General features: G+C 33.7%; 3 protein-coding genes across 7 annotated transcripts; 1 reads left to right on the top strand and 2 right to left on the bottom strand.

Annotated features, from left to right (window-relative positions):
• Nucleotides 1–4,396: 4,396 nt before the first annotated feature.
• LOC129301700 (uncharacterized) lies at nucleotides 4,397–7,033 on the top strand. The gene is made up of 2 exons (XM_054940299.1): nucleotides 4,397–5,622; nucleotides 6,109–7,033. The coding sequence occupies exons 1-2, from the start codon at nucleotides 4,713–4,715 to the stop codon at nucleotides 6,606–6,608; spliced, it is 1,410 nt and encodes a 469-aa protein (XP_054796274.1). The 5' UTR covers nucleotides 4,397–4,712; the 3' UTR covers nucleotides 6,609–7,033.
• Nucleotides 7,034–7,714: 681 nt separating this feature from the next.
• LOC129303419 (long chain base biosynthesis protein 1-like) lies at nucleotides 7,715–11,676 on the bottom strand. Of its 2 annotated transcripts, none has more exons than XM_054942708.1 (13): nucleotides 11,521–11,676; nucleotides 11,302–11,435; nucleotides 11,100–11,194; nucleotides 10,820–10,911; nucleotides 10,258–10,351; nucleotides 10,095–10,167; nucleotides 9,844–9,976; nucleotides 9,473–9,647; nucleotides 9,230–9,370; nucleotides 9,042–9,137; nucleotides 8,687–8,828; nucleotides 8,399–8,526; nucleotides 7,715–8,323 (listed from the first exon to the last, which is right to left on the bottom strand). In XM_054942708.1, the coding sequence occupies exons 2-13, from the start codon at nucleotides 11,387–11,389 to the stop codon at nucleotides 8,147–8,149; spliced, it is 1,434 nt and encodes a 477-aa protein (XP_054798683.1). In that variant the 5' UTR covers nucleotides 11,390–11,435; nucleotides 11,521–11,676; the 3' UTR covers nucleotides 7,715–8,146. The 2 variants fall into 2 exon arrangements, with proteins under 2 accessions (XP_054798683.1, XP_054798684.1); XM_054942709.1 differs by having other exon boundaries at nucleotides 11,544–11,562.
• Nucleotides 11,677–13,846: 2,170 nt separating this feature from the next.
• Nucleotides 13,847–16,328, bottom strand: LOC129299249 (SUMO-conjugating enzyme SCE1-like). Of its 4 annotated transcripts, none has more exons than XM_054937726.1 (5): nucleotides 16,190–16,328; nucleotides 15,993–16,076; nucleotides 14,286–15,519; nucleotides 14,081–14,194; nucleotides 13,847–13,990 (listed from the first exon to the last, which is right to left on the bottom strand). In XM_054937726.1, exons 3-5 carry the CDS (start codon nucleotides 14,445–14,447, stop codon nucleotides 13,886–13,888), a joined length of 381 nt encoding a protein of 126 aa, XP_054793701.1. In that variant the 5' UTR covers nucleotides 14,448–15,519; nucleotides 15,993–16,076; nucleotides 16,190–16,328; the 3' UTR covers nucleotides 13,847–13,885. The 4 variants fall into 4 exon arrangements, with proteins under 4 accessions (XP_054793701.1, XP_054793694.1, XP_054793688.1 ...); XM_054937719.1 differs by having other exon boundaries at nucleotides 14,286–14,438; XM_054937713.1 differs by having other exon boundaries at nucleotides 14,286–14,350.
• Nucleotides 16,329–21,448: the final 5,120 nt, after the last annotated feature.

Raw genomic sequence — 21,448 nt, 5'->3', positions numbered from 1 at the left:
TATTGCAAGCAAACTTCCACAAACGGTTTAACTTATCCTCAGAGAGAACTCTTTGTCAGCAACACGAGGGACAAACCAGATCATGAGCTCTTACTTATATGTTATTTTGCCCTGTCATTCTGCATTGAAATGCCCTTGGCCTCATCATTAGTCATACCCATTTACCCTTTCTTTCCCTTTTGCTTTTCAACAAAAAGATCGTTTTTGTTCCCTTTATCTTTCCCTCCTCGTCTCGGTTCATCTTTTAAGGCAAGAGTGCTCGCCTTCCCTGTTTCGGTTGACTTGCTACTCATTGCCTCCCATTTAATTTCCCTCACTTTTTCATCTCTATCATCCTTCTTTTAGTTGATCCTAGTACTCAACAAGATTAACTGAGTTGAGTTTAACTCAGAAGAACTATACTATTGGTCAAGGGAATGAGAATTACCCATAATTCCCCACCATGACAAGGACGGCATATATAGCACCCGCGTCCACCAGGGAATAAAATAGAACACCAAAATTCTTGCTAGATTTCTTAAAAGGAACCAAATCCAACTCGCTGTTCATTCCGAAAAAAGAACGCAAAGTTCTTGACTTGTGGCGTCAATTTGTGGCGTCAATTTGCTTTACGACATCCTCTTGGCATCTTCAATTCCTGCTTCAACGTTTTTGTGGTCGTTCTTTGATTTTACGCTTTCACATAGCCACACACAATTCATAATCAATTTCCTTCTTTAACATTATTTGGAAAATTCTGAAAGTTCCATTGAAATATTGTCATTTGCAATTGGATTAATCGCCAATTTACACGTCATTCGGATTATAATAAATTTACTCGAGTTTGTCAACGTATTAGCAAGGGCACGCGATCCTGAAACTCCTATTGGTCAAGGCACTTGGGTTGATATTATGATCTAACGAGATGTAATAATTAAGTACCCTGCAACACTAAATGTAAAAGCCACCAGTCATAATGATTTAAATAATGATCGCCTCTTTTCCCAGCTGCATCAATCCAAAGAGAGGAAAAAAAAAAGGGCGTACAATGATGTACCGTCATAAAAATTAATAATTGGTAAGAGAATGATTATCAATTATAGGGTTGATTGCTCCTTTACTACTCCTAGCTCCAGTTTGTTTTGGATCTAATCAAGGCCCAGACGACACCGATCGTTTAACAACCTGAAAATTTATGAAAAACGCAGTGACGAGAAAGTCTACTTTTGAAGAGAAAAGACTCGTAAGTCTGCAACTGAAATTGAGACCGTCCACTAAAATTGAGATTGAATTTATAATAATTAGGGGTAAGCAAAACTTAATCAAACCCAAATCAAATCGAGTGAAATTGAATTTTTGTTATTTGATTTGATTTTTTAAAAAAAATATTTCAGTTAACGAATTCGATTTGATTATTAAAATCTAAATTTAAATAAACCGAACTAACCGAATTATCATGTATATATATAATTTATTATATAAATTATATTGAATTTTTAATTACTTTATTTTATTTATTTTTTAATTTTATAATTAAATAAGAGTAAACATATAATTTGATAAGTTGAAATCCTAATCTCTTATTAAAATGAGATGTTATTACTTTACGAGTCTAATTTTATATATAAGCTTTATTTATTTTAATAAAAAAAATAAAATTGACCTAAATTTAAATAGCCTCGCATAAAACCCAAAATTAAATTAGTCATGTGAACCAATTTGTTTAATTCAATTTGATTATTGTTTAGTTAAATTTTATTCATATTTTTAATGTTATTTGATCAATCAATTTTATACATTTTAACATTAGATTGATTGATTGATGCTTACCCCTAATAATAATGGAGTAAAGACCGCACTTATAAATATTGAATAGTGAATACGTATGGAAATGTGTGGCATGGTTGGTATTAAATAAATAGAAAAGAGAAGCACAAAAAAGGGACGAATGAAGAACTGGTGATGTGCTTGTACAGTACAATTGTGCCAGCTCCGCTTGATAAGATTTGGGGGTGGCACAAGTGAGGGATGGAATAAGACAAGAATAACATGTGAAAGTGTTTTGGAGTACAATATAGTTGCACCGTCCCATAAGTCATGATATTTAATAATTAAAATGGTCACTGGCTAGAAGCCACCATGGACCATGCAATGCAACAATAATGGCCATCGGATTTAGCGAGAGTTCCCAAAAAAAAAAATTGAATTATATCGAAACAGACCACGAGAAACAGTGCAAACATAAATTTTTCTGTTGGATTATCGAAAGTGTCGGTGATTGCAGCGTAGTTTTCTGTTTAACTGATTGTGACTGGACTAATTCTTGATTTACTTTATTTTTACCCTCATCCTATCCGCATGCGATGAAAATCATTTGAAATTGAAGTTGATGAATTTCTGTGAAGTTCATTTTTTACTTTTTTTTTTTATTTTATTATTTTTTATAAAATATAAAATATTTCCTCCCCTTCTTAAAAAATATCACAAAAATTTATCAATTTTAATTTCAGAAGATTTAAATGTAAAAAGAAACAAGAAAAATTAAATATTTAATTTTATATGCCAAAGTCAAAACTACTGTTTCTACTTTTCAATATAAACAAATCTTAACTTATTCACATAGTTTAAAAAAGTTAATATTAATAATTATATTTAAAATAAAAAATATAAACTAAAATGTTTATGTAATTAATGCTTATTTTTTTCATATCAACGATATGAAAAAAAAAATGATAATAAAATTTTTTTAAATTATGTAAATAATATTTTAATCTCTCAAAATGTTATAATTTTTTTAAAATTTTCAAAAACTTTTCTATTATCAAGGAATTAATATGAAAGATCAAATTATCCTTGATTGAAATGAAAATCCCAATTCTCATAATAGATATTCTGTGACCTTAATTTGTAAGTTTTGTTTTAAGATTTATAATTTTTTTTTAAATTACAAGAATTCAATAGCAATTCATTAGTTTGCATTTAAAATCTTGATATTCTTAAAGTGTTGCAAATATTAATTATCATTCACAAGTTTTATTTTAAGATTTACAATTTTTTTTGAATTTGCAAGAATTCAATAGTAATTCATAAGTTCACATTTAAAATCCTGATATTCTTTAAGTATTGCAAATATTAATTGCCATTCATAAGTTTTGTTTCAATGTTCATAACTTTTTTTCTTAAATTTGCAAGAATTCAATAACAATTCGTAAGTTCACATTTAAAATTCTAATATTCTTTAAATATTGTAAATATCAATTGTCATTCACAAATTTTGTTCTAATATTTACAATTTTTCTTCTTAAATTTATAAGAATTCAACAGCAATTCGCAAGTATATGTTTTGAGGCTTGAGATTTTTATTTTAATTAAGGACAATTTAATTTTTTACATTAATTCCTTCTTGACAGAAAATTTTTTAAGAACTTTAAAAAATTATGACATTTTGAAGGATCAAAATATTATTCAGATAATTCAAAGGGATTTTAATATCATTTTCTTATGATATTATCTATTTATGAGAGACAAATTAAAAAAATACAATAAATGCTTTTTAAAATTTATAGTTTTGGTTATAAAACAAATAAGGTATATGATAGTTTTTCTCATAATGAAAATAATGGAGCACTTTCAAATTTTAAGTAATAAAGATGAGTGAATTTAAAATAAAAAAAATAAAAGTATCGATATCAAAAGTTAGTTAGAGTGTATTGTATTAAAAAAAAAGTTAGTTAGAGTGTAAATGGATTAGAAAATACAATAGTCCCAATTTAATTAAAAACAAATATCATAAACATATAAAGTTAATAACTTACATTTTTTTTTTTAAACCTTTTAATATAAAGAAGCGATTTCATAGACAATCTACCTAAAAAAAATTTATAAATATAATCCAACAATGCAAGTGAAGATTTTGAACTACACAGAAAGCACATGAAAGGAATCTCAAAAACGTGATTAATCAAATATGATCGAATAACTAATATGTAAAATATAAAATTGAAATGATGTGCAATTTTTAATCTTCAGATTCTAATTAATCGGATACACGCACGTCTAACATATACGTGTACCAAATTGAATGTGCACAGATTTTATGTAACTTATCCCATTGATGACAAGTCAATCTAAACAAGTTTTGATGAAATCAGTCAAGGATTAGTTTAATTAAAATGGAATTAACTTAGTATCGTCCAACCCAACCATATAAAAGAAAGAGAACTAAGAGGAGGAAAACAGATGTTGAAAGTGATAATAATGTCAAAGAACAACATAATCAGGAGTGCTCGCGACGAAGTCATCTCTACTAATTACAGATAGACCGTTAGCTTTCTACTTCTACATAAGCCTCTTTCTCTAGATGATTTTTTTTTTTTTTTTTCCGTGGGAGGAAATTCCACAAGCCACCCCCCCAAACAGTGCAAACGAAGAAAACGCGTTCGTGGCTTATGAACGAGAGCTTGTCGGTTCGTATGCATTAAATTGTAGTTAGGGGTTAATCACAATCAAGTCTTGGTCTCAGAAAATTCGCTGCCGCCCTTTTTACTGTCGGGTAACACACAGTAAGCTGAGTTCTCTTCCTGCATGCCTTAATTGAACCAGTCTTATGGTCCACGCCTTCCACAGCCTCCACTTTTCTCCTTCCTTCATTCTTTTTTTTCTTCACGACAAGTCCTCCAAAACCAATCTATGCATCAAAATCTGATAGGAAAAGAAATCCGTCACAACAAGAGATGACCGAACGGGTGAATATTGCAACGGTGGCAGCCACCGTCGGATGTCTTTCAACCCTTTTGTTGGTTTTTGTTTTGCGTTGGTGTTATCGCAGAAAGGGAAGGAATTTCGTCGAGCCGGGAAGTCTCACCAGAATGACGAGCCTCCAAGCAGCCACTGATAGGCTCCATCCCCAGCATCTCCCCCAACAATCCAGTGTTCATCATTCGTTTGATCAGGGAACCAAGAACAGGGGCAATTATTTTGTGTTTCATCGTGGGATCTCCGGAAGGCCTTTGTTCAGTTGGGCTGATCATCCCTATCTGGCCGCCGATGCTGTGGAAAACGGATGGTCTCGATTTGCTTTCACGGCCTGCAAGACCCACATGTCGTCTCCTTCAAAAAGATCGACCCTTTTGGGAGTGTGTGCAGCGGGTGATCAAGGAAGAGAAACAGAGGTCGAGTTGACCTGGGAAGTGAGTCAGGGATCCGCCGATTTTATGCAGAAGATAAGATTGAATCCTGGGCTTAAAAGGGTTCATCCAAACAATCCTTCTTCGACTGTTGCTTCGGTGATCAGGACGGCTCTGCCTCTTCCCGGCCCTCCTCTGGGAAACCATTCCTTCCCTCAAGAGGCCTATTTTGAAATTACCATTCTGTATACTCGTGGGGAAGATTATGAATCGGTTGGGAAGAACAGAGAAGGCGAGAAGACTAAACTCATTCAGGAAGGGAAATCGGAGGCTTTGGTCCATGTTATCGGTAGTCATAAAATTAACAATGTCGAAGAGGTCAAACTTGATGGTAAAAAGAACGATTCTGTGATTTTTTCTTTGGGGTTAACAGCGGGAGGCTCTGTTCCTTTGAGAGTTCCCGGTAGCTATCCTGGGAGCATCGGCTTCAATTCCAACGGTTCTGTCTCTCTTGATGGTAAATTAACTGCTCTTAACTTCTTCTTCTTCTTCTTCTGGCTTTCTGTGTTCTTTCACCAATTCAACGAGGCGTTCATAGTCGGAGTTCATCCTATTTCTTTTGGTTAATATTTGCAGAACAGAGGACAGGGTCTGTAGGTGACAGTGATAAAATTTGTTTCACACTGATGTGTTACGAAGGGAACATCATAAACCCACTCAATTCACATTTTTCACTTAAAAGATTAACACTATGATAGGACCACAGGAAATGTTGCAGAACCCACAGTATAATGACACGACCATGAACAGAACCAATAGCGACATTTTTGTTTATTTGAAGCTATTCTCAGAAAAAAAAAAAGAAAAAAAAAAGAACTTGCTGACACATCACGCTCACACTGGCACAGTTACCCTCAGAAAATGGTTTTTCTATTGGAATATGTTATTTCTTTCGAGTAACGAGACACGTACATGTGACTTGGTGTTGGGCTTGTCGTTTCAGGAATGAAGCTGGTATTCGAGTCCGATAAGGCAGAATGGGTAGGAAGTGATAAGGTGATAGGGTGTGGGTTTGATCCGAGGCAGAAGAAAGTTTTGTTCACGTTGGACTCAGAGTTGGTGCATGTAATTCACTGTCAGTCAGAGGAATTTGGGACTCCGCTATATCCAACATTGGCTGCAAATATCGACATCCTAGTATCAGTAAATTTTGGACAAAGTGCATTTAAGTATGCACCTGCGAATGCACAAAGAACACCAAATCCATGCTTTGTAGCCCCTCTTGTAAATTCCCCTGCCAATACCCTCGGCTACGACGACAGCAAGGAATTGTTTTCAATGGGAAGAATTGATGCTCAGTGGCTGAATCGATCTGCAACCAAAGGCAGCCACAATGGTGGGGCCAATAATCGAGTGGTGGATTTTGATGAAGAGTCCGAGGCTGATCTATTTGAAATCGTCCTGGATGGTTCTGAAAAACCTCCTGGCTCAACGACGTCGTAGCTTCCTTCTGTACAGATGATGGTGCGTCTGTCATCCAATTTGCCCTGCTTTTGGCTTCTAACTTCGTTGCTGCTTGAGTTGTCCCAGTGAACTTGGCTTTTGCCTTGAGATCATACATCATGGGCTTTGTTTGAAACTGTGTTTCTTGTCCTGTCTCACATCGTCTCAGTGATACCTACCATGACGTGGGGCAAAATGCTGTATCATCAAATCCTTCAAGATCATACAAAATACAGAGACACAAAGGTTCATAGACATTGCAGACCTTTTATAGTTACACGTGAAGGGTTTAACTTCCGCTACTAACCTGTCACATACAGCTGTCTTCCCCCTCCCCCGGGGTCAAAATATAGTTTTGTCTTTTGCAAGATGACATTCTTTTTCTCTGTATATAATTTACGTTATAAAATTTGCCCTTTTTTTGAGTTCCCTTCCTCATATGCACGCATTGTCAGATATTAAAATAAGTTTCCAGTAAGACAAGTTATTAATGTAATATCAGAATTTTTTTTATTATAAAGGGTTTCTCATCATCTCGATTCTCTTAAATTAAACTATATTTTAAGGGTAATAATAGCTCTCTTTGTTTATTGTTATCTTAATAAATCAAATCATTACGTATGACTAAATATATGAATCAAATCATCAAATAAACTGCTAATGAATGTTGGTTTCATTAGTAAAGATGTCATCACTCATTCCAAAAAGATGCAATCTCAGATTTGAACAATAGATACATTTCGAGTCATAAGGCGTGCTTTAACTTTGATGAACCCCAACCCAACTTATATTAACTATTGTTTGCAAAAAAATGTGTCAAATAAAATAAACTGTCGTGTAAAAAATTAAAGAGTCAATAGACCACTAAGAGCCATGTTATTCTTCCAAAGCCTAAAAGGTATACCCAAGAATAATGCACGGTGTGACCAAGTTAGCCTGCAGAGATAATTGTGAGACAATCCTATTTGAACGTAGTCTTGACGAAAATGCGTTCAGTAATTATTCTGAAATCCGAGTCACATGAGAATAAATAATTGATTAGAAGTTATCTTCTGATTGATTAGAAATTTTATATGATAAAAATCAGAATTTAATAGTCTTAACTCTTAAACAAGAACCCCACTCATAGAATGTATTAACTCTGTCCTCCACATCAACAATGTCAACCAAAAAATCGAAACTAAACGATGTCACGGTGGAATTCCCCTCAATTATGCGATAACGCTACAATGACAAATTTCCCATGATGTGGAATAACGAAGAATACTGAAAATATTCCAACACTAATAGCCTTAGCACATCATAAGGTATTTTGTGCATTTAATTAACGTCATCAGTAGTCGGAAGCTGCCACTAACAGTTTAATATATCTTCATGCAGCCGTTATGGGCTGATGTTCCTCTAATTCCTTTTTATTATCATATCAAACCGAAATTACAGAGCAGGGAGAAATCCTTCCGGAATATAGAAAGTTGTTCACCCTCAGCACCTGAAGTGATGTTTCAATACATAACGTAACAGGAGAGAAGCATTCAACTTCAGTTACGACCACTCAGGACTGAGGCACCAACCCTTTTCAATGATCCAGCGGCCTTACGAAGATCTGACTCAGAATGAGATGCCGAGACGAACAATTTAATTCCTAAGGGCAATCGACATCCATCCACTTTTGATCTTTTGGAAGCCACCACCAACACACCATCTTCCTCCAAAACCTGTGATTACTATGCCATTAGTTACCAGTCAACCAATTGACAAGCCGTTAGAATTATCAAGCAAACTTTACTCACTCGCTGGGCAATATTTTCAAGCAGGCGTCGGTCATTTTCAATGCTACCTGTTGACTTCTCTAATTTCAAATAAATAATTGGTGATTCTGCACTATTTGTTGGTGTCAAGCCAGGTATGTCTGATACTTCTGTACTCGACCAAAAATGCATTTTCAAATCAGAGACTCTAGTCTAAGATCCTTGTTCTAAATGGCAGGCAAAGAAATAAACATGATAATCACCAGCAGTTCAAATGCTTTACAAAAAGCGCTATTACATTGATGCATTGAGAATGAGATCAAAGCCCACCTTCCCACAACTGGGCAATGTTATGCTTCAGCTTTGTTACCAGATTGGTATTTTCTTCAAGGATTTCAAGAGCTTTGGTTGCACCGCTTGCAAGATATGGAGGCAGAGAAGCAGAAAAGGCATAGCCAGCACCTGTCAATCGCTGCCGAGATTGAAACCATCATTACATATTAGCACTCATACATTCGTTACAGTTGGGACTTCTATCAGGCCTAGGAGAGCAAGTAAAATGAAATAAATAATCAAAATATTTAATTTCCGCATTCCCTTTCTTTCCCTCAGTATATTATGTTCTAGAGAACACGCCTATTAACTGTAGATGGTGATTAATATCATCACATGGACACTTTTATACCTGGTGAATTTCAGTTCCAGCAATTCCAGCACAGAATCCTCCTTCTGTGGCCAGTGCATGTCCCATTGCAGCAGCTATGATATCTACTTTTTCAGCCTGCAGTACATGACCAACAACCAACAATGGACATGCATTTCAAAGCATATTCGTACTGCACACACACACACACAAATATTTCCATTACATACTTGAATTCCAAAGTATTCGGTGAGACCTTTTCCAGAACTTCCAAGCACACCGAATGAGTTGCTCTCGTCCAATAAAACACGGAAACGGTGCTTCTCCTTCAATCTAATGATCTCATCCAACGGAGCAATTTGGCCTGAATTCTGAAATTTTCATGGAAGATAGATCATAAACATCTATTGGTCATGTAATCAAAATGTAAATATAAGCGGCAAACGTATACAGCCTGACAATAAGATATGTACTTGGTAGATAGCTTCAACAACTATGTAACGCCTCATTTTCTTGTCTCGCTTATGTTTTTTAGTAATATTCTCCAGTGTTTGTCTCAAAGAGTCCATGTCATTGTGCTTAAAGTACACCACTGTGCTTTTAGAGAGACAAAGGCCATTCTGGATCCCCCAGTGGACTCCCTCATCACTGTAAACGATGAAAATCACTTCTATATGAAACTCAAGTTTGAGATTTGGTATGAGAACTTCCAGTAGCAATAAGAACTCCAAATGTATGTCAAGTTTCCGTTGAGGTCATACAAAGCTTCAAGTGTAAGGAGGAATAGGAAAAACTGAATGGAACCATAAAGTTTATGGTCAAGGACTAGCTTATGGATACTTACACGACAACTATATCTCCTTTTCTGGAGAAAGCAGGAATTGCACTGAACATGGCACAGAGTCCATAAGAGTAAAGAATTGCATCAGCGGTTCCCAGAAATTTTGATACTTTGGCTTCAAAGTCGAGGTGGACATCTGGAGTAGAGAGAAGAGTATCATCAATCGGCGAGCTTTTCTTGTGAATAACTTGAACAGAAGAAGAAAGAAGGAAAATTAGAAAGAAAATCAATCGAAGTATAAAATCAAATCTTACCGAATGTTCCATAAAACCCACGAGAACTAGAGGAACCAACACCATATTTTTCTATAGCAGCAGTACAGGTCTCCTGAAACAGGACATTAGCAGTAAATATATACCTTAACTCGAAAGAAAATTTATCAATGATATTTATGAGAAGAATTTCCTGAGAACTTACAAGCAGCTTCTCATGACCTATCAATCCAAGATAGTTTGCCGAAGCAAAATTAATAATTTCTCTACCATTAATTATAGCATGTGGCCCAGCAGCACTGCATTAAACACAACTCATCAGTTGGATGACAAAAATAAAGAAATATGCATCCTTTTGCCCTTTTGCCTGGACTACACAGTCTGTACAATGACCTACCTTGAGGTTTGTATCGTGTCCAAAACAACCAATCTCCCTTATAATGACATTTTCAACTTAAAAAACCTTGAACATCTCTCTTATTTTAAATTTTAACTTGACATAAACCTCCCCTGTAATGGTCTAACAATGAGGGAGATCGAAATTATGAATCCAAGGAAAAAATTGGTCTGCATAAGTTCGTAACGTTGGTTTTTTTTTCCCCTTGTCCATATTCATAACTGTGAAGCTGACCAGAAGAAAACAACATAGATGTAATTTCAGTTGCAAGGGAACGATCAGCGAAGGAAACAAGGCGTAGTATGCAATTGTAACTAACGAATAACAGAAAAGAAAGAAACGAAGGCTTCTATCCTCTACAAATCATCACCTCTCCAGCACTGGCGGTTCATACAACATCTCTTTGGTTATGGGAGGAAATAGAGGTTCGGGAACCCATTGATCACATAAATCATCTATTTCCTGCAAACATAAGCACGAGTTACAATGTTAAATCACAACATGAGGAAATCCAAGTCTGAATTAAACATGATCAGCAGAAATCATGGCACAAGTCCACATCTGAAGAGCATTTCCCTTCAATAAAAAAGCCTGCAGAAGAGACAGTCAGACAGAGATCCGTTGAGGAAAAACAAGACAGTGAAACTAACCTTCGGTTTCAACTTTCGTTTTCGAGGCTTGGAACTTTTCCTGGAGAGTAATAAAAGGCCGACAAGCAGCAGAAGAACTTCAACAAACAAATGTGCTTCAACCAGATGGCAGGAAGATATAAGGAAAAGGCAAATATGTCAGTCGTTGTTTCGCCCGCGAAATAGAAAGATATGTTAGCGTGAGTAATTAATAAGGCTTTACCACCAACATAGGTTCCACAAACTACAGCTCGTGCAGATAAAGCCATTGTCACCCATTCTAACGCAGTGTTAAGCACAGCTAATGCCATTGCAATCTCAATATCTCACTTAGTTAGCCAAGCAATTCCTTCTTTCCTGCATGCGCGTGGGCCACGGTGTATTATTGCCAAAACTTAGAACAACAAACAACTACAATAATTCACCAAAGAAGAAGAAGAACCATCATTTGTGTGACTCGCTCACAAGTGCACACAAGTTAAGGATTGAGAACCACAACAATCTGATGGAAGGAAAATCGTCAACAGGGATGGGATGACACACAGCTAACGGTCGCAGCTTACTGCATCAACACGAGTTGCACCAACCTCCGAATGTCTGAACTTCTACCGAACACTTCTTATAACAATGGAGCCAGCAAATGCGTAACATCTCAAACTTGTCTTCATACAAACCAACCCCCACTACTGTCACTGAAGGCGATGTGAAAGTGAAAAACACGAAGACAGTGTTTGGAATTATTTTGAGAATTTTTTTTTTTTCTAAGATACCTTCGTAAGTTAATTCAATTGTTAGGCAATAATTGGCAATTTTTTTAATGTGCAGGATTCGTTATCCTTATTTTGATTTGTGATTAAGTTTCTTAACTTGATATAATTGTTTGATTATTAATAAAGTATTAGGATTTAGAACCTCTGTTGCCAAGCATCTTAACTTTTACAGTAACGTGTGGGAGACAACCAGCTCCTCTTACAAGTCCCATTTTGGATCAAGTGAAGTTGCATATTCACCATTTCATCCGAAGAATAATGAAAGAAATTGTGTACAGAAAAATCGGTTTGGAACCAAGTCCAATGAATTTGGAGGTAGCAAAAGAACAAAATAGATTCGATTACTCGCCTAAGCTGAGGGGGGAGTTCGAGATCAGATCTTTAATGAAGGACATTTTTTTTTTTTTAAGTTGGAAAGGAAAAATTCATTAAATAAAACTGTACAAGGTTACAAAAGGATCAAAGGAAACAAATTTACCTCAGTATCTTGAAAGTAGAGAATGTTTTAATGATACGGTGAACTAAAACTCTAGCTTGTGCTAAAATGTCCAAGCTTTCAAAATATCAGGTCAACCAAGGGCCAATAATTTTCCCGTAAAATTCAATGCCACGCCAGGTCAAGTAAAAGGTAGGTGGGATTTGATTTGATTTGGGAAGGGCAGTTATGGGCGGAATGTGGAGCATGCGGAGAAAGTGGGCTATGCACGTGCAGGGGTCCGTGGGAACAGGACACTTCAGAGTTATTTGATATTTCATCCATGTATCTATATATCCACATCCATATGGAATTAGATACATGCAGAAATTACCAAGCACGTAAAGCTTCTTCAAATCTAATGTGTTACAATTCTAGAATCCATAAAGATCCATTTATAAGTCAATCATACTCATGAAAAATGATAATTTAATTTATAAGTTGTATGTTATAATTTATAAAAATTTGAGTATATATTAATTTTTGCATTTGTAAAATATAGTATTAAATTTTATCATGTTTACTATTTAATTTTTTTATACAAAAAAAATATAGGTGAATTAAGTCTCGAAAGCTTACAAGAACTAAAATGTACCTTAAATTTAAAATATATTTACAAAGATATTTATCAATTGCTCATCAAAATTATTATATTAGCAGTAAAATTTAATCACATGAACTTGTAATTCATTTTGATTTTAATTTCTTTAATTGATTTCATTTCTAACAATCAAACCAGCCCAATTATTTAATGATTATTCTATTCAATTTCACAATATTTTAATACTTATATAAATCATGTAAAATTTTGACAATATTAATCTGAAAGTAACCTATAAGATGCACATCTTTTGAGATTCAACTGCAAAGATTATACCAATTGGAAAAAAAATAAAAAAGGAGATTCAAATATTATTCATAGCGATTGAAGACGAGACATCATTGAGATGCGGGCCATTCTAAGACGAAAGCGTTAAATGCTTATGATGGAAAACGGATATAACATAACACTCAAAGTTCTGATGAAATAACTATGTTTTTTAACAAAGCAGAGTCACTACGTCTGGTACCACACTCATCTCAGTAACTCGTGAGCTTCGCCCAGCACCTTCCACCGAACCGTGTCGTTACTAATAGGTGAAAGCGGCTTCACCCCAGATCAACGCCTCCGTCTCAAACAGAATCCTTAAATTGAATCTATCACGCCAGATATTAGATTTAAAAAATACTATAATACTAATAATTATTGTCTTATAACAGGATATCTCACGAGGCCAGGAGTGTGATCCTCCTCCATTCATGGCTGGCGAAGGAAAACTTTCCCCACTGCAGTATGTCAAAATGTGCAAGCAAACTCAACAGCAAGTAATATCAAGCTCCAAACTCCGCCCACCACAAGCACTTATATTTTCATTGAGTCGAAGAAAACAAAAAATTATTTAGGAAAAAAAAGCGCAATTCTTCTTTATCTTACTTGGATATTAGCGACCGATGGCCTTAATAGTCAGCTAGAAAATCGACGCTTGTCTCAAACAGAATTTTTAAAATTTAATTTTATCAAGTCAACAAAAAGGCCAACATATGAACAAACAAGAACAGAAAGCTAAAGAACCGGGGGGGTACTGTTTAGCCTGCTGCCGCACCCTTCGTCTATATTCAGTAGGAACCTGCATATAAACACAACATTGTTTATCATGGATTGCTCGCCAGCAACATTAGAAATTTCAGGGGTGGATCCAGAGGAAATGAAGAAGAACCTGGATGAAAAGATGATACCCATCAGTTTGAGCAGGATCCGCAGGGTTTGGTTGGTCCAGGAGATCTTGAATGCCCACGAGAATTTGCTTCACCATAATGGCAGGTCTCCAACCCTAAGAAAACAAATATGAGAATCAGAAGACATAATCCAATTCAATATAACAGAACCTGCACATATAATAAATAGCTGACTTCTGCTCTTACACTGTCCTCATTAAGGATCGAGAGGCATACAGTTCCTGAAGGATAGACATTAGGATGGAAGAAACCTGGAGGAAATTTGCACTTTAGGGGCTTGCTGGGATAATCCTCACTAAAGTGAAGAGTAAGGGGGAAGTAGCCTCCCTCCCAGTCAGTCTGCATCATTTAGACGGTTAATGGTTTTTTTCACAGGAATTAAAAGAAAACCACAAAGATAATATCTTCCAGACCTATAGCAACCAAAGGAATAAACCAAGAGAAGAAAATAACAATAACACAATAAATATCAGTCAGAACTTCATCAAGACTAGTTACCATAAGTAAAATAGAAAAAATGCAATTACACTATACGAGCATTTCCAGCAACATCCATGGGAAATTTGAATATTTAATAACATATCACCGCTTTCTTTGGTCAACTTTACAACTTGATCAAGATTGCGAATATACAGTTATTCATTATTTTGTGAGATGAATCTAGCATTTGAAAATAGTATCGCAGAACGAAGCAATCTTCCCCTATTATGAAGATACAGGAATCTGAAACAGGCTGAAGGTTGTCTTTTGTCAATTGTCATGTCTTGATGCTATACCAAGTTACACAGCTTCACTTGCAGTGGGGAGAGTGACAACCAGGGCAGCAGCAGAGGGATCGGTGGGGAGTATGACCCCCAAGTTTTCAATTTTTTCTTAATAGTCTCCCTCCCTAATTATAAGAGCCAATTATTTGACTCACAAATGCCACAAAAACATGTTAGGTTAGCTGATGTTAAAATATTTTTGCTTCATTCCAATTTTGCCCTCAATTAAATGTCATGATTTTCACGTCGTCATATGTCTTCAAATTTTTCCAAGGATATAGGCCATTAGATTATAATCATTTATTAGGGGTATGTGTGGAAACACTTTTAAATATTCCTAGAATTTTGTAGAAGGTCTTATAATTAAGGGCACCAATCTCTCAAAATTGGCTCTTATAATCAGGTACAGAAGAAGTATTATATAGGTGTTATATATCTACAGCCCTTAAAATTTATGCTTATATATGCTTTTCAATCTCGGCTGCTCTCATAATGAAATCATGGCTCCGCCCTTAAACTAGAGGCGAGCAGAGTAGAAAGGGAAGAAATCGGTATAACTTAACCAAGTATATGGAGGAAAACAACTAAGTGGCAAACACAGTCCTGAATCCAGGGCGCCCAACTGGCAAGATACTAACTTGTAACTGCACCCAGCACTGCTCAATCCAAGAATATATAAATTAGCTGACAATGGATGCAAATTCCAATTTGAAATCACCTCATTGACTAACAGAGCAAGCGATCCAAGACAATAGAAGTATAACAAATTTTAAAGGTACAAAAATACCAGAAACTTTTTCTCCAATGGTGCATTGTTAACTTTACAAAAGAGGTCAGCCTTCCCCAACCTGTTAAAATATGGTAACACATTGGGGAAGATTGGCTTCTTTCATAAAATTAATGGGCATACATGCACCTTAACCCATTTATTTGTTAAAATGTCTATGCTATTTTTGCACCTGAACCCATTTATTTATTTTGAACTCTTGTACAAAAGAGAGTCGATGGCTCAAAATTGACACCTAACTCTGGTTGTTAATAAGAAATAAAACTTTCAGTCGCCAATTAAGTTCTAACTTCCAAGCACAGTCTAGAAAGAATAAAGCAGAATATGAAGGGGAGCACTGACTCCGGCTTTGCCAGGGATAATGCAGTGCCATGCCATCAAATTCACACAGCCATCTGGTCCAGTTTCTGGCTTCGCCACGAAACCCTAAAGAACGAAAACAGTTGGGCGAGTGACTTGCGCAGAGAAAAATACAAGGGAGCAAACAGATACCAAGACAGTTATTGAAGCAGAGACGGAAAATGCGGGGTGATTCTTACGCCAGGCTTTTCGCTCCTCGGCTACGCGACCCCGCGCAATCCCACCAGACATCAGCCACGCTACAGTTGATAGTCCTTCGAATTTCGATCCTCGTTCCTATACGTATATGCCAGAGGAGAAATTCCCAGCACCGTAAAAATTTCAGGGACAATGACAAATAAAGAGCTCTAAGAATATTAATTTTAATTAAAAATTATAATATTTTAAAATTTTACTTAAAGATCATCATCCTTGATTGAAATAAAAAAATATAATTTGTGATATGAGATTTAATAATATCACTTAAAAATTTATTAATTCAACTTAAAAAAATTACTAACATATACTGTAAAAATATAAAACTCTACTTAAAAATTAATTGTCTAACAAAAAGTGTTACATAAAAATTCACTAACCTGATTTAAAAAAATTTAACATATATTATGAAAACATAAAATTTCATTTGGGAATCAATTTTTTATTAAAAATCTCCAATTTAGACAAGTTATTTTTTTGTTAAACAATCAATTTTTAATTGAAGTTTCATTTTTTTACAATATACATTAAAAAAATTTTAAAGTCTGGTTAGTAAATTTTTAAGTGATTTTTTTTGTTAAGCATTCGATTCCCAAGTGAAGTATCATATTTTTACAATACATGTTAAAAAATTTTTAAATTAGGTTAGTAAATTTTCAAGTAACGCTTTTTTTAAATAATTAATTTTTAAATTGGGTTTTATATTTTTACAATACACATTAGAAATTTTCTTAAATTAGATTAGTGAATCCTCAAATAGTATTAGTGAATCCCACCTTACAAACTATGTTTTTTTTCATCTCAATTACGGACCATCCTTAACTAAAATTTTAAAATATTATAATCCTTAATTGAGATTAATATTTTTAGAGAGTTCTTAATTATTATTTTTTCAAAATTTTAATTACCCCAGATGATAAAAGGACTAAAATTGTAAAAAATTATATATCTATATATATATATATATATGAACTGCCTTTTATGCCCTTCGTTAAACAAAATAATCCAAACGCAAGCCAGGAACTTTTCGCGGTGAAAATAATGTCATTTTAAATTTTTTTTTTTATCATATTTGTCTAAGTTTTTGAAAACTAAAAAAAATTAAATAAAAAACAGCGAGTTTCAAAGATGTGAAAATTGGACTAACTATTAAAGCAATTGAGTCATTAATTAGAAGACAGTTTCGTGGCCGGACCATGATTACATGATCATTATTAAATTAATATATTATTAGTTAGATATTGCTATTTGTAAGAGTTGCACTCAAGGAGGGAACCACGATTTATCACCCAAATCGAAATCTTATATTTGAGATTCAACATATGATGTAGAGGGATTAGAGGGTGAATCTACTATGGTGTGGTCATGATGTTAATGCTGTTGCTGACAAACTTGTCAAAGAAACCCTCAATCTTGCTAATGGACCTGTCTTCTTCATGGATCCACTTGAATGTATTTATGAATAGTCAGCAACTGATTTGAGAACTTAGTGCCCTTTGTGCTTTTCTTCTATAAAAAAAAATATTTATAATTTTAAAAAAATAAAATAATTATGATATATATATATATATATATTATATACTATCCTCATTTCAAATTATAAGACAATTTGGTTAACATTATATCATTGTTTTGAAAACCGGATCGGACCAACCGGTCTGGTTCAAAGGAAAAAATTGTTTTAAGAGTTGAGCCAGTTTGAGCCGTTTCGAATCAGCAATAAGATCGGGAACTGAATTCGATTTTCAAAAACCGGACTGTTCAAAAAAATTTTTTTATTTTTTATCAAATTTAAAAAAATGACTAATTTTTTTAATCATTTGATATTATATTGTATCATATGGCTTGTTAAGTCGTGATAAACTTAAAATATTTAATTTTTTTAAGTTAAATAACAATTTCATATGTATTTCTTATATTTAAATTATTATATACATATATAATTTTTTAATTTAATTATTACGTCACCGGTTGGACCATTGGTCCAACCGGTTGAACCATACGAATCGTGAACTGCTGACTTTTTCAGTTCAATGTCTGGTTCGGTTCTGAAAATATTGTATTATACATATCAATAAAATTCAATAATTTCATTTTACATATTTATTTTTTTCAAAATAAAGATACAAATTTTAAAAAATACAATTCATTTAATATAACTTTAAATTTACACACATAATCACTACACTATAATTATTTCAATTCTCTTTCTTTTTAAAGAATAATATTAAATTATTATTATTAATAAAATTATATTTTTATCAATTATATTTTAAGATAATGAAATATCCCTAAAATTGTCTACTAATGTGGAACGTAAATGGTACTTTTATGTGTGTGTGTGTCCACTATTTTCCTCTATTGTCAATGTAAATCATAAATTGAAAATACGTGATGACAGCCCGTAATATGTAGTTACTTTTTTTAAAAAAATATCAGTTGGAACCAAAACCAACTGAATTACCAATTTGTCAATCATGACTTCATTAATTTTCTTTTAAGAAAAATCACATTTAGATATAAAAAAATTTATTATCAAAAAGTTTTATAAAATTCACAAAATACTCTTAAGTCTTAAATGTATACATCTAGCACAATTTAGCTATCACAGGCATGCATACATAATCACAATTTCTCATATGCCATCATAATATTCAAACTTCTTATTTGTGATGATAAATAACATTTACCATAATGAACTTTTCTCATTCATTACAAAAGGCCACACTTGTATTTTATTTTTCAAAATAATAAATCAAGTTTATTTAACTAGAAAATACATTAATCATGTTCACAAACACTATAACTAATCTAACAAGCAATTAACACAAAAACAAATTTTTTATTATTATCTCAAACCTTTGAAAACTCAAATATTACTCCTAAATAATTTACTTCTCAAACTAAAATTGAGTTCAAATGGTATACTACAGGGTTAATATACAATTGATGAGAACCATAATCACATAAACATCACTTTCAACTCCTAAATTCACACTTTATTCACTAACACTAAACTTTCGAACTAAAAGTTAAATCGCATGTCTATTGAGTTTATTAACTTTCATTAACTCTGTTTAGCTCCTAATTGCTTAAATAACAACTAATATATTATCCAACAATCCAAATTCCTCCTAAAGTGGCAAGAGTTTATCCAAAACCTTAGACCCAAACTTATAACCTTATAGAATCTTCAAAATTATGTTTAGAATTTTAAAACAACTCTCATTAATCCCATTAGGATTAATGGTTCGGACCTATGGCCATATGGTTTGAAATCACCATTCTTATAGAGAAAATCCAAGCTGAAATGCATAGAAAAGGAGAGAGAAGATGATTACCTCAAAGTTTGGAAGTTGAAACCTCTCAAGAATGACCTTAAATGCGTGACTTAGCTTACACCTTCTCCCCCACCCTCTATTTCTCCTTCTCTTTCCTTCTCTTTTTATAGATTGTGAATGCAAATTGACTAGTTTAAGTTTTTGACCGTTTGCCACATAAAGGCTTGGTCCGAACTAGCTCATCAATTTCAGCCCAAATGATCCAAAACACCTCCGAACTGATTCAAAGATTATACCCAAAACTAAAAGGTTTGTTAGCTATCACTAACTATTATTAACCCCCTTAACACTTAATTTTACTTAATTACCCTTGATTAATTAGTTATTTTTGAATGTTAAAATTTAGGATATTATAGTACCAAATTAAAGTTTAGGGATTAAATTATACTCAAATCAAAATATATGAATCAAGTGATTTTTTTTTTCTTCATTCTATTTTGATTGGCTTTGATTATTATTGATTAGTCTCCTGGGTGTAATTTTAATTTAGATTCGGTTTAAGCTAGATACTTGTTTGTTAGTTTTACAATCAAATTAGATTGTTCAATTTGATTTACAAAATATTGATTAATGATTGATAACCTTGAACATATGCTTTAGCCAAAAGTAATTTTAAAAAATGAGGCTTGTCAATTATTGTATGTGAGCTTCATAGCGTATTTGGTTACAAGGGAGGCCTCTTGTTTAGATGGAAAAAATGAAAGGGAGGGCTCTCCTTCTCTTGTTTGGGAAAATTAACACAGAGGGGCTCTAAAACCTCCCCAAATTAAGGGATTCCTACTTTCCCTCCCATCCCCCTCTACCTCCTTTTTCCTTCAGATCAAATGTAGTTTTAATTAAGTAATGGATCATGTGATTATGAGTGTTAGTCTAGTATCAACGAGGTCCTTGGATAGTAGGGAGGATGTTGCATGGCTTGGCTAGCAAAAAATATTTTGGCTAAAGCAATTTATATCATGAGTTTATTGGCATATATCATAATTGCACCATTGTTAAGGGAGAGAGCTCTCTCCATTTCTTTATCATCATTTTTTCTCAATTTTTTAATTGTGATTATTAACATCACTGCATTAAGTGGATTTATTTTAGTCATATATTTGATCAATGATCATGATTAAGAAGTAGATGGAAAATGATAATAAAAAAATGAAGACATCCTTCTCCCCATTTAGCAACTCCAAAGTTTTATCCCTGAAATTGAAGTTGCAATTTTATAAAAATACTTATACACACAGACGTCAAGCAAAAAATTGCCAACCACAGACCATGGTAAAATAAACTCCTTTCAAATCGTCATAAGATAGACATAATAGTATAGTGTCTTTTCTAAAGAAATTTGTGTTCATTCATGCAATCCACACGCATGCGCACGTGCATGCTCGCACATCTAGTCCTATTTATAAGACACCTTATAAAAATAATTTTTTATCTAAAATATAGGACAACTTATAATAATTAAATTATTTTTTAAATTTTACCCTTTCTTAATTAGTGTAAAAGTATTTAATATAATTGTATTATTATTTAAAGTTAAGAGTAAAAATAAAAATATTTTTCACTTTTTTATGATAAAAAACTAACTTTTTAAAATAATTGAAAGTGTTTTATAAGAAAAATTGAAGGTAGTATATAATGATAAAACATAATATACATTTATACATGCTCCCATTCACATGCCATCCATCCCATGTAGAACTTGAAGCGTGTTAAGAAAAAATATTGACACTTCTCGCATGGAGTTGGTGTGAAGTGGGCCTGGCCCCAGTTCTCATGAAGCAGGTTCACTCCACGTCGTGGATCAACACGCCATTTCAGACTTTAGTTTATTCACGAAGGCCCAAATATCAACTGAGTCTTTGGGCTTCTCATCTTCCTCTCATCAGCCCTCCGATCAACAGCGAA

This window comes from Prosopis cineraria, unplaced genomic scaffold (assembly GCF_029017545.1).
Source record: "Prosopis cineraria cultivar Desert tree isolate PC_DT_omini unplaced genomic scaffold, ASM2901754v1 PC2, whole genome shotgun sequence".
NCBI classification, from domain to species: domain Eukaryota; kingdom Viridiplantae; phylum Streptophyta; class Magnoliopsida; order Fabales; family Fabaceae; genus Prosopis; species Prosopis cineraria.
The sequence above is the reverse complement of the archived record's forward strand: the minus strand, read 5'-3'. Positions and strand labels throughout refer to the sequence as shown.

What these genes read in the sequence shown, in the direction of transcription:
- LOC129303419 (XM_054942708.1), bottom strand. Translation starts at nt 11,389, where the DNA reads ATGGCATTAGCTGTGCTTAACACTGCGTTAGAATGGGTGACAATGGCT. An exon ending in CCGAATACTTTGGAATTCAA is followed by an intron (nt 9,138 to 9,229) that starts GTATGTAATGGA and finishes CATGTACTGCAG; the next exon opens with GCTGAAAAAGTAGATATCAT. An exon ending in CTGGAACTGAAATTCACCAG is followed by an intron (nt 8,829 to 9,041) that starts GTATAAAAGTGT and finishes CAATCTCGGCAG; the next exon opens with CGATTGACAGGTGCTGGCTA.
- LOC129301700 (XM_054940299.1), top strand. Translation starts at nt 4,713, where the DNA reads ATGACCGAACGGGTGAATATTGCAACGGTGGCAGCCACCGTCGGATGT. An exon ending in CGGTTCTGTCTCTCTTGATG is followed by an intron (nt 5,623 to 6,108) that starts GTAAATTAACTG and finishes TTGTCGTTTCAG; the next exon opens with GAATGAAGCTGGTATTCGAG.
- LOC129299249 (XM_054937713.1), bottom strand. Translation starts at nt 16,241, where the DNA reads ATGTCTGGTGGGATTGCGCGGGGTCGCGTAGCCGAGGAGCGAAAAGCC. An exon ending in CGAGGAGCGAAAAGCCTGGC is followed by an intron (nt 16,077 to 16,189) that starts GTAAGAATCACC and finishes TTCGTTCTTTAG; the next exon opens with GGTTTCGTGGCGAAGCCAGA. An exon ending in GGTATCATCTTTTCATCCAG is followed by an intron (nt 13,991 to 14,080) that starts GTTCTTCTTCAT and finishes GTTTATATGCAG; the next exon opens with GTTCCTACTGAATATAGACG.